This window comes from Ochotona curzoniae, unplaced genomic scaffold, assembly GCF_017591425.1.
Source record: "Ochotona curzoniae isolate NIBS_2020 unplaced genomic scaffold, NIBS_Ocur_1.0 scaffold_3835, whole genome shotgun sequence".
Lineage (NCBI taxonomy): Eukaryota > Metazoa > Chordata > Mammalia > Lagomorpha > Ochotonidae > Ochotona > Ochotona curzoniae.
The window spans coordinates 27861921-27877105 of NW_024467114.1; the positions used below are offsets into that span (position 1 = coordinate 27861921).

The 15185-nt window shown below is 49.9% G+C and overlaps 1 protein-coding gene across 2 annotated transcripts in view; it reads left to right on the top strand.

The window, feature by feature from the left end:
- GSDME (gasdermin E) overlaps positions 1–9656 on the top strand; it is a 43103-nt gene extending 33447 nt beyond the window's left edge. For both annotated transcript variants that reach the window (XM_040964878.1, XM_040964879.1), the window contains 5 exons: positions 636–806; positions 2491–2618; positions 3992–4193; positions 6466–6539; positions 8951–9656. In XM_040964878.1, coding sequence (XP_040820812.1) covers positions 636–806; positions 2491–2618; positions 3992–4193; positions 6466–6539; positions 8951–9181 — 806 coding nt within the window. In that variant the 3' untranslated portion in view covers positions 9182–9656. The remainder of the gene's footprint in view (positions 1–635; positions 807–2490; positions 2619–3991; positions 4194–6465; positions 6540–8950) is intronic.
- Positions 9657–15185: the final 5529 nt, after the last annotated feature.

Below are 15185 nucleotides of genomic sequence, written 5' to 3' on the forward strand. Positions count from 1 at the left end.
CTGGGCTGGTCCAAAGTCAGAATCCAAGAGCTTTTACTGGGTTTTACATGTGGGTATAGGGTCCCAAGGACTTGAGCCATCATCTGCTACCCCCCACCCCCTAGGCCATAAGCAGGGAGCTGGATGGGAAGTGGAGCAGCCAGGAATAAAACCAATGTCCATATAGAATGCTGGTTGTGACCCAGCACACTGTGCCATTGTGCGGACCCTGAAGTGGTTCCTTTTTAATTGCTGTGTATTATTCCCTTTTAGTGAAGACCCCCTTCAGCATCAAGCCACATAACTACCTGTGTTTGTATCTGTATAGATTACAGTTCTGTGATATGATCAGTGGGTCATTTTCACAGTTGTTACATCGCTGGCAAGTTTCACCTGTCTAGTGCAGGTTGAGTCAGGAGATGACAGTACTTGCGATGTTTGGCCAATTGCTTCCTGCCTGCTCAGACGCTGCCTGCTGCAGCGCCTCCTGGGAAGAAGCGGGCACTCCTTCCATGTTCATAGGGTACAGCTGGATGTGTGGTCCACCAGCATGACCCTATGAGCGAAGCAGGTAGGGGGACAAAGGTGGCTAGGGGAAGCTGGCTGCAAGATGCTCCAGCAAAGGAGCCTGACCCTGGGCCTGGCCTGCTCTACAGAATTCTGCCTCCTCCACGGGAAGCATGGTGGATTTGAGCGTGAGAGCCACAAGGACCCTGTCCACCTGGATCCTGTAGTCTTCCAATTCCAAGACTTTGTGTTCACGGATGCACCAGATGGCAGCCATGGCACGTCTCTCCTGGATGAGCTGCTGAGCACTGTACAGCAAGGTACTGCAGCAGGGTGAGGGGTGGTCAGCGGGAGGCTCTGTGATCTCTGGACCTCAGAAGGGGATGTGGAGAGAAGTACCACCTCGGCTGTGTACTCTGCAGGACTCTCCTTGGCTGACTCCTAGGAACACTAGGCTGTAGGTGTTTCAAGGAAAGGACTGGCAGAAAGGAGACCCCTATGGCAGTGAGGGGCCTGTGACTATGGAAGGCCAGCTCTCTGCTAAGGTTGACCCAGCAGCAGTGAGCTTCATTGCTAAGGCCAGCCATGCTGTCAGCATCGCAGCATGTTCGCTTGGAGGCTCTGTGCCTGGTTATGGGCTGTGGCAGGAAGGGGACAGTGCCCAGGACAGGCCCACAGCCACATCCTTTTGCTGCCCTCTGCGTGCCATGTTAGAAAGGCGGTTACTGTTTGCTAGGGCTGCAGGGAGACTGGGGGGAAGATGAGGAGCAGCCAGGAAAGGACAAAAAGAATGCAGCTCCAGGTAAAGACCGAGGGAAGAAGACAGGTAGCAGCTTGGCTTCAGCTTGGCATCAGCTGGGGCTAGGAGGTCTGAAGGGGGAGGGTCAGTCATCTGTGGGCATCGGATGTTTTGGACCAGCGGATGGCTCCTGCATGCTTTCAGTTGCAAACAGTGCTGGTAGAAATGGCAGTAAAAGCCCAACACGAGGATGAAGGTTCCCAGCTTTGGATGCTGGTGTGCAGTTTCTGCCTACCAGTGATGTGGTGGTCGCTCCAGCAGTCAAAGCCCTGCAGCTTGGAAGTGCAGAGGCAGGCTGTGTGCCTTCCCAGGGGTGTCCCTGGGGAGCTAGCTGTCCTTGGCCAGCTGGGGGCAGGGGAGGTGGGTGCCCTGGACCCCAGCTGTGTTCTCAGGGGGTGCTGTGGTTTACTGGCTGTATTTACAGCCCAGGCAATGTTCCTGGCTTGCCATCCACATGACATCATGCGTACATTGAGGTGCAGCCATGTCTGTGTGTTGTTTCATCATCACACTCGGACCAGACCGAAGCCAAGAGCCAGTAGGTTGATCCAGGTCTCCCACACGGGTGAGGGCCCAAGCGCTTGGACACTCTTCCACTGCTTTCCAAGGTGCACTTAAAAGGGAACTGAGACTTGAGCCAACGCTTGTGTGGAATGTGGGCACTGTAGGAGATGGCTTAAACCCTAAGCCATAATGCCAGCCCCTTGACGATCTTTAAAATAGAAGACTTATTAGAAGAGTCCCCAGGTACCCTGTGGAGGATGTGACACTGCTGAGACGTGGGAAGACGACTAAGTGGGAGAGCATCGTTTGCCATGAAGGTAGGGTATAAATGGGGTGCAGTGCATGACAGGAAAGGGCATGAAAGACAATGCGGTGTGGCTCTCGGCTTCGTCCAAGTGCCGACTTGGGTCTAATCATTGAGCCCCCGTTTACTTCTGCGGAAATCCTGCTGAAGGATAACCCAGTGTCCGTTCTGCATCAAAGCTGAGGCTCTATGACTACTTAGTGAGTCATCCAAGAGGAAGAAGCCTAAACTGCAAGCTGGGGCTGCGTCCCTCTTCCCTCCCAGGTGTAGCTAGGTTACTGAAGCCCAGGCAGGTGGTGACTGGCTGCATGTCCTTTGTATCCATGTCTTGTGCCACACTGTGCTGCCTATGCTTAGCTCTGGAGCAGCCACGAGCCTGGGCGCTTTCTCTCAACAGCCACTCAGCAATCGGAGAAGAACTTCCGTCCCTTTGAGGCGCTACCGGAAGACCGACGGTCGGCCTTGTGGGGAGTAATGCATTCGGTGTTGTTCGACGAAGAGCTACTTGCTGCCCTGGAACAAGTGGTGAGGTGTCCATGGGCCCCCGAGGATATGAGGATACAGCTTGGAGCTGCTGCCAGCTGGCTTACCTCTGGCGGGCTCACTCTTAAGCCTCGTCTCTCCCTCACAGGGGCTTGCTTTCCTAACTGCAGACACGAGAGGGTATGTGTCCGCCAGGGCCGCTGTGCCTTGTTAGCTTCACTAAGCTCAAGCAAGAGAGAAAGATTCCTGGCTCTGGAGGCTGGGAGTCCATGGCTGAGGGCCATGGCTGGTTGTCCGTCTAGGGAGGACCCCTGCTGCTTTTCAGCTTCTGTGGGCTCCTGCACTCCTTGCTTTGGAGCCATGGTCCTCCATTGTCCTGACTGGCCCTGCTCTCCTGTGGCTTCTCCCCCACTATCTGAGAGTGCCTGCTATTGGAGTTGGGGCCCACTCCAATCTGGGGTGATCTCTTCTTGACATCCTTATCTTTACAGTATACCTCTCAAGACCGTTATTCCAAACGTCCTATTTATGGGTTGCAGGAGGACACACACTTTGGACACTATTCAGCTCATCATACTTCTGTTTAGAACAGAGAGACTAAGATTTTTTTTCCAATGCTTTTTCTTTTGAAATTTTACTTTTTTTTTTGAAGGGCAGACATACATACGTACAAAGATATTCCTTCAGCTGGTCCACCCCCAAACACCCACCTACAGGGCCATGACTGGGCCCTTGTGGGAGCCGTACGAGGAACCCAGATGCTGAGGCAGGAGGCAGGTGTTCTCGGTGACATCTTAGCTCTTCCCCCAAGTGTCCGCCCTCTACTTTTCATGTTTTCCATTTTGACTAGGAGTTTAAGTCACTGATTTCACTGTTTCCTAGTTCCCAGGAAGGTATTATTTTTGCCTCTGAAATTAGATGGTGCTGAAAGAGCCACCAGGACTGGCATCTGCAGCAGCTGACATGCACCAGCTCAAGAAACCCAGAGGCTTTCGCTTCCTGAAATAACTCCTTCCCGGAGGAAAATGTCAGGCCTGCACCCCATGGAGTGCGAGCTTCAGCTTCCCTAGCACACCGGGGAGGTGATGGCCACCTGGGGTGGGTATCTGGATGGAGGGAACTGGCTGGTGCAGAAGGGGCTCGCCCAGCAGGGCCATCCCAACCCCTCAGCAGGCCCCGGGGGACAGACGAGGCTGAGTTCAGAGAGCTAAGTTCTCAAAGTGTGAGGACTTCCCCTGTTAGTTCTCCTTGTAACCACCTGTTCCTGGGCCTTGCTGTGGCCTGGCAAACCTGGTTTGGAATTCTCCGTGCACACGCCTATCCTCTGTGACAGAGCAGGACTCTGCCTCACTCTGAGGGTGGGTGGCGAGTGTTTGTGTGGCCTCCAGTGTCGTCACTTCTCCTGTCTCCTGCAGTGTGACTGTGTGGTTGGCGGGGTGTGGCCTTCCCGGGGATTGCAGTCAGTGGTAGCAGGGCTGAGGCCACCGCAGCAACAGCAGCTGGAGGCTTTCCTGAGCTTGGTGGGATGCAGGATCCGAGGCGGGAGCCCCAGCACCAGTGAAGTCGGCGACCCGCAGCTTTTCGTCACCGCCCACCTCCTGGTCAGCGCCCTGGCAGGTAAGGAAGCTGAGAAGACCTTGGGGATTGCTGCTGTTCACAGCACATCCCCCTGCGGGGCAGGAGTGACCACAATGGGGAAGGTCTAATGCCTCCAGGCCCCTCTGTCCCCATTTGGGGAGGCTGGGGGAGACCCTGGCTGGTTGGACTTAGGGGACCTTTTTTCCCTGGGGCCCCTGCCTCACAGGAAAGTTGACTCTTTCCCCTTCCTTTGGGCTGTGCTTGTGCCTGGCGGCTCCACAGCTCCTGCCCAGGTCTTTAAAGTCGGCCTTGGGGAGAGGCTGCCTGAAGTCCCTGGGCTGAAGGCCTGTGGCACCAGGAGGTTGCTGCCCCTGTGAGAAAGGGGAGGTCCCTGTTCATTCTGGGGCAAGACATGGCAGACCAGCTGGCAACCCGCAGCCCCCACACTTTGCTTAGAGGGGCACCAGTTAGCTGAGCTTTTGTCAGATGTTCAAAATGTACACAGAGAAATAGAATTACAGAATTTAGCCTTGTAAAAAAATCTGAAATCCACATATTTCATAGTGTGCATTCTTCCATGAACTTTTTCCAAGATTCCTGAAATGCATGGATTTCAGATTTTCTGCACTAAAATACTCACCTTTTGGTGCTCTGTGGGGCTCATCCAGGGATCCCCAGTCAACGAGAGGCCCTTTGCTCCACCGCCTTGGTGCACCCTGGGACTTTGCCATGTGCAGGCGCTGCAGGTGGTTCACTGCGAGTGCTCCATGGTTCTGTTGTACCTGAGGCCAGACAGGGTTTGTGTTCTTGGCACATGCCGTGAGGCTCTAGGGCTGTGCAGCCATTATCTTAATTGCTGCTCTTGTTTACCTGTCAGGTGGGGGTTGGCACAGCTCAGGCAGCTGGAGCCTTTTGGGCTGACATTTTCCCACCTAGACTATGTGGTACTACTCATGTGGATTCTGGGGAAAGTGCTGGGAGAGAAAATAACAGGTGCTTGTCGGGCCCAAAAGCCAATTTTCAGCTTTCTAATTGGAATTGGTTCAATTTAAGAAAAACTAGACATGCCATCACTAGGTGCTAAAGCAAGAGGTCATTCATTCTCCTTGCCCTCCTAGGAGGTAAGGCCCATAGGGAAATAAAGAATGTCTTAGAAGGCATTAGCAGGAAGCTGGAATCAGGGGCTGCAACTTGTAGAACACCTACATTACATCATCAGAGCTGGAGTTTAACTGTTGGACTAACACCTACCTAATGCCCATTCATCCGAAAAAGGTTCTTACTGGCGAGCGACAGAGATCTCCCACTTACTGGTTCATGCCCCAGATGACATCAGCGGTTGGGGCCGGGCTAGTTGGAAGGCAGGAGCCTAGAAGCCCCTCCAGATCATTCACAGGCATAGCCTGAGCCCTTGGGCGGTCTTCAGATTTTACAGGTCCATACTAGGGAGCGAGCTCTGACGCATAGCCAGCTTGGACTCCAACATGGGATGCCAGCATCATGGGCAGCAACTGAATTTGCTGTCCCACAATGCCAGCCCTAAATGAGACTTAACTGCTCCCTACCCTGCCAATAAATATTTATTTGAAAGGTCAGAGGTCTTTCATCTGCTGTTTTACTCTCCAGATGGCAATAGCAGCCAAGGCTGGGCCAGGCCCAACATTAAGGTCTCCCATGTGGCATGGCAGGGGCCCAAATGCTTGGGCCAACTTTCATTGGTTTTCCTAGGCCATTAGCAGGAAGCTGGATCCAGTCCAGGAGTGGAACCAGGATATGGGGATACTGGTATAATAAGCAGTGGGTCAACCCTTACCTGGTATTTTAATTGCCAGGTTAAACAGCCACCAACCTGAACTTCCTTTCCCTGGGGCTTGGCAGGTCCCTCCCGCTGTCCTGTGTGTGGGTGTGTTAGGCCCAGCAGTTCTGTCCTGTCACTTCATCAGGCCATGTGCTTTCCTCCCCAAAGAAACTGGTGATGTGTGAAGAGTGCTGACAAATGCAGAAAGGAAAGTCTGGTCAGAGGAAATCGGGGCCCTGGGAGAATTACCCACGGGCGCGGTCTCATTGTGGGTCAGGGAGGACCCAACCCACCTGTTGTCAGGTTGTTGTCTGCTCAGTCCATCCACCCTGACTCCCTTTGCCTGGAATCTGTGCAGTTCTTTTGCATTAGCAAACTGAACTCCAAGGGTGTGACCAGGTTCCTATGCCTGGTGTCAGAAAGGCCTTTGCTGCGTGTTGAGTGCTGGTCACGAAGGATCGAGGCATACACCAAGGAACCCCCAACAGTGACTGTGACCTTTGTCTCCTACAGAAATGCCAGATGATGCAGCTGCTCTGCTGGGCACCTGCTGTGAGCTCCGGATAGTTCCAGTGCTGTGCTACTTGGTAAGGTGCCTCCTGAGCAGCAAGTGGGCTAGTAAAGGTTACACACTTCCAGCTTTCTCATCAGCAGTGCCTTAGGCTGGGCCAGAGAGGGAGTGCTCCAACTCACGCTTTTACCTCTCCCCCCTGCACCTGTGCAAAGAGTGAGGGCCACTCCCAACCTCATGCTGCTCCCCTGGCTTGGAGCGTGTGGGTGCAGGATCCCGGGTTTCATGGAGGAAACGGAGTCTGCCACTATCTGCTGGGTGCTTCTGTGCTTACATGGTTCACCCAAGGGAGGCGAGGTCCCCAAGGCTGCAGGCCAACTCTTTTTCTTCTCTTAGGAAGATCCTTCTTAATGCCCTCTGGAAAAATCGTAAGAACAATTAGGTAATGAGTAGCTTTAGTCCCCGAGCCAAGGTTAAGCTGGTCTTTCTAAAAAGATTCAGACAATACAAAAAGTCTTTCCAAGGGCTCATGGCAAGTAAGTATGTATTACAAAACAAAACAAAAACCATATGAATTTAAAAAGTTTTCTTTTGCACTAAAAATCAGACATCTTTCTATTTTCCCATGACCTTTTGGAAGCACCCTTGCAGAAGGCAAAGCCAACAAGCTATTGCTCTCAGCTCCCAGGTGCTGCTTGGCTGGGGCAGAGAGCAGAGCACACCTACCTGGTCCTGGCCAGCCTTCCACTGAGATGTGGGGAGCAAGTCCTGGTATAGATTGCCCACAGAGGACCCTGGCATGTGCTCTACCTCTTCTCCTGGGGTGGTGCTGCTCTGTGTAGCAAAGGTGTTACTAGAAGGCAGCCCAGTGACTTGGTAAGGAGGGGCTGAGATGTTGCACACTGACTGCAAGGTCACAGCTGCTTGAAAACCTACCTGCCGGGGCTGCTGAGGGTGCTGGGAATAACAGGTGTCATTATCCTGACTGTGCTGCTTGAGGAGCACAACAAGGTCCTGCTTTCAGAGCCCAGCTCCCTCTCACAGTGGAGCACTCAGCATGTAGCAAGTTGCTACTTCCCAGCTATTGACAAGCCCATTAACTGTATTCAGAAAGTGCATAAACAAGAAATCCTGCCAAGCCTAGGGAATCTACTCCTGCAGTGAACTCACAGTTGGTTGTCATATTCCTTGGGGATCAGCTCCTGCTCCGGGCTTTCATCTCTTTGCCCAGTTCTGCTGTGATGTGCTGAGCAGCCAGAGTCCCAGAGTGAAGGCTTTTTGCGTCTGCACAAATGACCCACTCACAGAGGCACATTTGTTTGCCTTTTGGCGGGGGAGGGATGGTTTAGACCTTCCTAAGTATCTTTTAGATTTGCAATTGGTCTTTTCTAAGATAATGAGGCTCCTTGTTCTTGTAGGAATTTTAGTACCATGGGTTTTATGTTTCCAAATTTTTTTTTAAAAAAGAGGGCTGGCACTATGGTGTAGTATGTTAAGCTTTTACCTGAGCTACCAGCGTCCTACATGGGCACTATTAGAGTCCCAGCTGCTGCACTTGCGATCCAGCTCCCTGTTAATGGCTTGGGAAAGTGGAGGATGGGTCGAGTCAATCTGAGCCTTTGCATCCATGAGGGAGCCTTGGAAGAAGCTCCTGGCTTTGGATCAGCCCAGTTCTGGCTGTTGTAGCTGTTTAGGGAATGAACCAGCAGAGGAAAGATCTGTAACTCTGCCTTTCAAACAAAAATAAATCTTTTAAGACAATCTTTAAAAAGAAAAAAGGAAAGAGAAAGACCTTCCATCTGTTGGTTTAGTTAAGCGGCCTCAACAGCCAAGGTTGTCAGGCCAACGCCAGGTAGTTACCTGGATCTCATATGGGGCAGGGCTCAACACTTGGGTCATCTGCTGCTGCTCTAGCAGGGAGCTGGGCCAGACACAGAGCAGCCAGGACAGGAACCGGTGCCCATCTGGTACGTTGGCATTACAGGGCCCATGGAGAGCATGACAGGAGTGGTTGAGGACAAACAGGGCAGCATTCAACAAGTGGGAGACAGCAGAGGGCAGGAGGGTAACAGTGGCTGGGATGGGCGGTGAGGGTGGACGGACAGAGGATTGGTGGCGGCCTTTGGGCGGGCAGTGGTGCAGTGAGGGGATAGTGAACAGGCCAGTAGCAGAAACGGCAAGCATTCCTGGGAAGCCTCATTGAACAGAAGCTTGCACTTACCTTTGTGGAACATGTGCAGACATGAAAACCAGACCAGAACCTGTGGTGTGCACAGCCACGCAGGGCCTGTGACCTTCCCAGTCCAATGGAGAGCATTCAGAGCCCGGGGGTCCTGGCCACGGTCCAGGGTAGCTTGTTACACCTTTAGGGTTTTCCTGCCAAAGGGGAGAGGGCAGTGATTTATAAACAACATAGTAACGATACCTGGATGTCCATTGCTATCCAGCCTTTTAAAAGAGAATCTATTGGATTAACTGTCATTGCAGCTTCGCACTCTGTCTGACGAGGGGGTCTCTGACCTCGGAGACCCAGCGCTGGCTGCCCTGGTGGATGCTGACAGGTTTGGGGTGGTGCAGCGCCTGTTTGCCTTGGCTGACATTGACCTGCGGAGGCTGCAGTCATCAGTGCGTGGTGTCATCCTCAAGGACCCTCACGCCTTCCCCGTGGTCCTGTCCATAAGCCTGAGTGGACTCTGCGCCCTAGGCAGGGGTCAGTAGGACAGATGTGACGTGGGAAGCACAGGTGTACGCACGGCAGCGGCTGAGGTCTGGCGCTATCACACGGTGCTGTGTGGTGAAATGAATTCACACAATACTTGGTGCGGTGGCGTTTTTTTGCACGGTCAGTGTCACCCAGAACTCTTGAGACTGTTCCAAGAACAGCCACCCTCTGCTGGGGGCGGAGCCGGCAAGCCTTCAAGACCTCGCTGCAGAATGCTGGGACCACTTGTCACATTTTCCTACATAAAAACTGGCAAGGCCTGACACTTACTTGAATTCCAACATTCATTTTTCAGTTGTATATTCTCTGGGAAGCCAATTTCTTCTCACAGAAGAGCCAGTGTTTTGGATGTGCTCCATGTTATCTGATTATCGCTTTGCAAAAGAACACAAAACCCCCTACCTCAGCTCCTGGAAGGTTAGCCCTATGCTTGATGCATCCTTTTCACATTTTAATGAACATCGTCCATAACAATGTTTTGATGTCCTTATATATAAAAAATATGGTATTTTATTGTTTTGATGTGTTTCTACTATACATAGCCTGGGCTGTCTCTCTAGTTCCATCCCAAGCAGCAGGTACAGGTCACTCAGCTGGGGTCCTGTTGGACCTCAGCCCCATCCATTTCCTCCCTTCCCTTCAAATAGTAATGAATAGTAGTAACAAGGAAGAAATAAACAACTCTTTCATTGCCTCCAACAAACAGGAGACTCAACTTTACAGAAATATACAATAAGTTGTATACTATAGCCACAATGGGACAAGTACTTCAAAAAATTGGGAAAATACACAAGTCAAGAAAATACATACAAAATATACATACCTTTTTTTGGGGGGTGGCGGTTTGGTTTCATGAAATAAGTACAAAGGGCAAACCAAAACGTGTAATATGAATGAGTCAGTTTGTATTGATATGCATGGAAAATATTTAGTAAGAATTCACAAGAAACCTAAGCTGTATGTGCGGAGAGGAGCTAAGAGGCTGAGAAGAGGAAGAGGGAAAATTCACACTTACCTGTTCCTGTTTAGTGTATAATCTTGTGACTTAAAATGCAAAACTTAAAACTCTAGACTGACTACAGCCAGAACCCATCCTTGCAAGTGCTAAAAAGTTTGGATTATCTTAGAGAGGCAACCACAGAATTTTGCCATTTCCACAACTGCCCTGAGACTGGGCAGTTCCCAGGTGGGACTGCCCTTAAACCGCCACAGAGGGGCAGGTGCTAGGCACAGTTTAGGATGCCTGCATCCCATGCTGGAACGCCTTGGCTCTAATCCCCACTCTTCTATTTTCAATCCAGCTTTCCGCTCATGGGCCTGCCGTGTAACAAACAGGTGATGGCTCAAGTATGTGTGTCTATGAAAATCACGCAGGAGACCGGGACTGAGTTCTAGTGAATACCAGGACCTCCTGACCTGGCCAAGTCTCTGCTGTCATGGGCATCTGGATAGCAGATCTTATTTTAAAAAATCATACATGTCAGCCCTGGAGAAGGAGTTAGCTCTGCATGGTTTTAGATGTTCTCAGCCTCTGGACACTGCTGGATCCTATAGGGACGACAGTGGCCAGGGCAGTGGGCAACACTGCTCTGCCAGCCTTGAGGTGGCATGGGACCTCCAGTTTTCTTACCAATAAATTTAAAAATATTTCCTTGTTCACTGGCTCAGTGTTAATTTGGCTTCCATACCTGAGAATGCATCCTAGAAAGTGTACCTTGACTTACAGGATAAACTAACCCAAGGCTGAGGTATCAGTAACAGTGGGGTCCGAGCCATTACTGTGCCCGAGCTATTCTGGTCACTTAGCAGGTGAGTTCCAGCTCGTTCCTTGGCTGCCTGTGAATGCTGTCTAGCACACCACAACCCCAGAACTCTGAATCTATTCTCTGAGGGCTGTCTGATGCCTCAAATAAATGCCAATCAAGATTCTTAAACTTGTAGTTTTGTTTTTGAAAAGATCGAGACCATACCTGTTGCCGCAGTTAGATCTGAAAATGATTGGTGGGAGCTCAGGTCACCTGGAAACAGTAAAAGTACATTTCCCCAAACAGCCACTCCAGTCCCTGATGTCTCCACTCATGGAACAGCAGCCCATTCTGTCACACATGAGTGCAGGCAGGTCCACTGACATGAGATAGTGTGCTTGGGCCATCAGGGAGCCCTCAAGGGAGCCCACGACCTGAACCTGGGAACCTGGGAATGTCACCCTCTGTGGCAGAAGGGGCCTGTGGTCATGTTTTAAGGTTCTATGCACCTTGAGCTGAGCACATTACCCGAGGCGGGGGAGGGATGGTAAAAGAAAGAAGGCAGAAGAGCCCACCTGTAGCTAGGGCGTGGAGGAGGGTACTTGGCCCAGAAAATGCAGGAACGATGAAGCCAGAGAAAGTTGCCATCCCTGAAAACAAAAGAGGCCAGTGCAGTAGTCGGCGAGCTCTCCTCCCCCAGTCCTCCTGGCTGGCACCTTGGTTTTAGCCTGGTGCCATATGCTGGACTTAGAACTACCTCATGTGTTAAACTTGCCAAGGGCTCTTTCTGTCAAGAGGCTTCCCGCCAGCCCCTCACACTGCAAGCCCAGGGCTGACTGATCCTGCCCACCCAGACTGCTGTCCCTGTGTGCCAGAAGCACTCACAGTGTCCTGTGTCACCCAAGCATGGAGGTCTTCGAGTGGTGCTGTCTTCAAAGGCCACAGGGGCCCTTGGACTGGGATGGAGAAAACGACAATTAGGATTCCTTGCTGCACAAGAGGAAGGTAACCATCAGATAAATGACATTAGGGATTTTTGAAAGACTATTAGCACTGAATAGAAGTTACCAGAGCTGGGGCCTCTGTAACAGGTTAAGCTGCCAGCTGTGATGCCAGCATCCCATGTGGGTACTGGTTCATGTCCAGACCTCTTCAACTCCCTGCAGGTGCAACTGGGAAAGCGGCAGAGAACGGCTCCATGGGTCCTTGCACTCACACGGGAAACCCCGAAGCAGCTCCTCGCTCCTTGTGTTGGTCTGGCCCAGCCCTAGTGTTGCAGCTGTTGGGGTTTGGGCCAGAGGATAGAAGATCTAGAACTCTCTTTTTCAAATGAAAGACTAAAGCTGACCTAATGTCCTCTGTAAAATGTCTCTAAACTTTAAAGTTCTACCTATAATTAGGACACTGAATTTTTCCTAATACCAAATATTCCCTTACATATACAAAGACGTTTTACTAGGAGGGAATAATTACACAGATCAGACATTTTAGCATTTTTTTAGACCATGTACATATGTGAAAAGACTTACCTGTGAAAACACTAACTGTGCTGAAGGAAGGAAAAACTGCACAAGAATGCTAGTGACCATTCCTTTTTACACCAACTAGTGACAGAATTACTTGAAAAGCAGGAATGATTTATCTTTATCAGAAACTTAAGCAGCCTCACTGGCTTTGCTTTTTGCAGGGCTGACAAGTATTTTCCCTTAAGAAAAAAAAGGTGGTTCTTCCTACAATCATTTCAAAGACTAGAAGTTAAAAAGCACGCATGTGTGTTCCAGGGAGGAAGTTCAGGGTTAAGCCATCAGTTCTTTTACAGAGAGGACAGAGCTGAGAAGCAGTGGTCACCTGTGCCTCCCGCGGGGCCGCAGGGGAGCTGGGCATCCAGCAGGCGGTTGTTTCTGAGAAGGAGCCGTTCCTTCCTGGCACAGTGCTGACCAGGGCCGGCTTTAGGCCTTCCAAGCAATGCTGCTGACACTGGTCCAGCCTCTAAGACCGAGAGCCACACATCCTAGTCAGTAACGGATGACTCTGGCTAATGAATATTAGTGCTAAGCTTTGTATCTGTTAGTTCATTTGGCTTCGTCTAAGCACTCAAGGCACTTTCAGAGAACTGGACATAGTCCATATTTAGGTATGGCCTGTCCTATTTAGATGTGACCGTCTTCTGGCTTGCTAGTGGCTAAACTGCAATAAGGACTACTGCTGTATAAAGAAATAAAGACAACTGAAGTAAGATATAAGACCTTTCTGCCTTTGTACCTACTTCAGAGGATGTTTATTGGGGGAAATGTTTTATTTATAAGACAAATTGTTTAATTAGGAAACAGTCAAAAACAGTAGGGGAAAAGAATGAATCATCGGGCCCGGCATGGTAGCCTAGCAGCTAATGTCCTCACCTTGCACATGCTGGGATCCTATATGGGCACTGGTTCTAGTCTCGGCAGCTCCACTTCCATCCAGCTCCCTGCTTGTGGCCTGGAAAAGCAATGGGGGACAACCCGAAGCCTTGGGACCCTGCACTGGCGTGGGAGACCCGGGAGAAGCTCCTGGCTCCTGGCTATGGATTGGCTCAGCTCCGGCTGTTGCAGTCACTTGGGGAGTGCATCAGCTGACAGACGATCTTCCTCTCCGTCTCTTCTCCTCTCTGTATATCTGATTTTGCAATAGAAATAAATCTTTTAAAAAAAATTAATCATCACCCATTTTCCACACGGAGGCAATTCAGATACATCACCACACTGCATTATCAGTTATGACTGAGAAACAGAAGAAAATATGAGTCAGAATGGGTCTGCACTGTTCAAGTACCTGGGTTCGATTCCTGGGGCTTCAGTTTCCTATTGATGTGCATTCTGGAAGGCAACAAGTGACGCTCAAGACTGTCGGGTCCTTGCCACCCATGTGGGAGGCCTGCATTGGTCAACTTCCACCCTGCCACCCACGTGCGAGGCCTGCATTGGGTGAATCTCTACCCTGCCACCCACGTGGGAGACCTGCATTGGTCAACCTCTACCCTGCCCTGGCAAGACTATCGAGTCCTTGCCACCCACGTGGGAGGCCTGCATTGGGTGAACCTCCACCCTGCCCTGGCTGAGGTGGACATCTGGGGAGTGAACCAGCACAGAGGAGCTCTTTCTGCCCACCCCCTTGTCTCTTGCATAAATAATAATTTATAATAATTTAAACAGAACAAAAATGATTATCTGGATTTTGAGGTTCACTAATTGGATTTCATTGTGAATGTTTCTTCCTATAAAGAAATGGGTCCCTACTAAACCGGGGGGCGGGGAGTGCAGTGGTAAATTTCAGACCCAGGGACAAAGCTGAGCAGTTTTAGGGGGCAAAGTTCCTGGGACAGTACCCCCACCCCGTCACTAGACGTTACTTTAGAAAGCTGTACATTTTCAAAGAACTAAAAGATAAACAACTGCCATATAAACAAACACATTTAATGAACAGATAAAGTAACCTTATCAGGATTTTCCAGTTTAGCATTTAACCACATCACAGTAACAAATTATTTCTTATATTTAAGGTGGAGACAAAGATTAACTTAGCCCTATTTAGTAACTGGAATATTAAAGGGAAAGGGAGATACAAATTTTTGTCAAAAATCACATGGTCAGAATTAGGATGTTGGCTAGTAGAAGTCCATTTTTACTTTCATTATGACAGTGTTTTTAGCACAGGACTGCAGGACTCTGCCAACACAGTGCAGAACACGCCTCTTACCTCACCCATGAGCCATCATCGCTCCTTCGCTTTCCTGTGTCTATACAGAGGACTCAGGTTCAATTCTTCCAATTTTCAAAAACGATTCCCGTAACACAGAAGGTAACATGACTAATTATGAGGAATATTTTTTAAAATGGATACTATTGGGGGGAAAAAAAAGCTGGAATAAAAATGCAACTGAAAAAAATATAGAATTGTCATCTTCCTCAAGTATTATCACACATACTTACATACAAACTGATATGAGGCTGGGTTATTCACTGAATGCTTTAAGGTTTGTTAATATTCACCAATAGTATGTACAATAATCCCCTTATTTCGTATATTACATTTCTCCCAAGAATTCTACATATATTACATATGTTACCACATGAATTCTCACAGCAAGTTCCTTCCAAGTGCTAAAGTATTTTCTCAACAGGCTTCCACTCAGGGCTTGGTCTTTCTTGTAGTTTAATTCCTTAGATATTTTCCAGAAGAAGATCAGTATTAGTTTCAAAGTGGAACCTAGGACTTT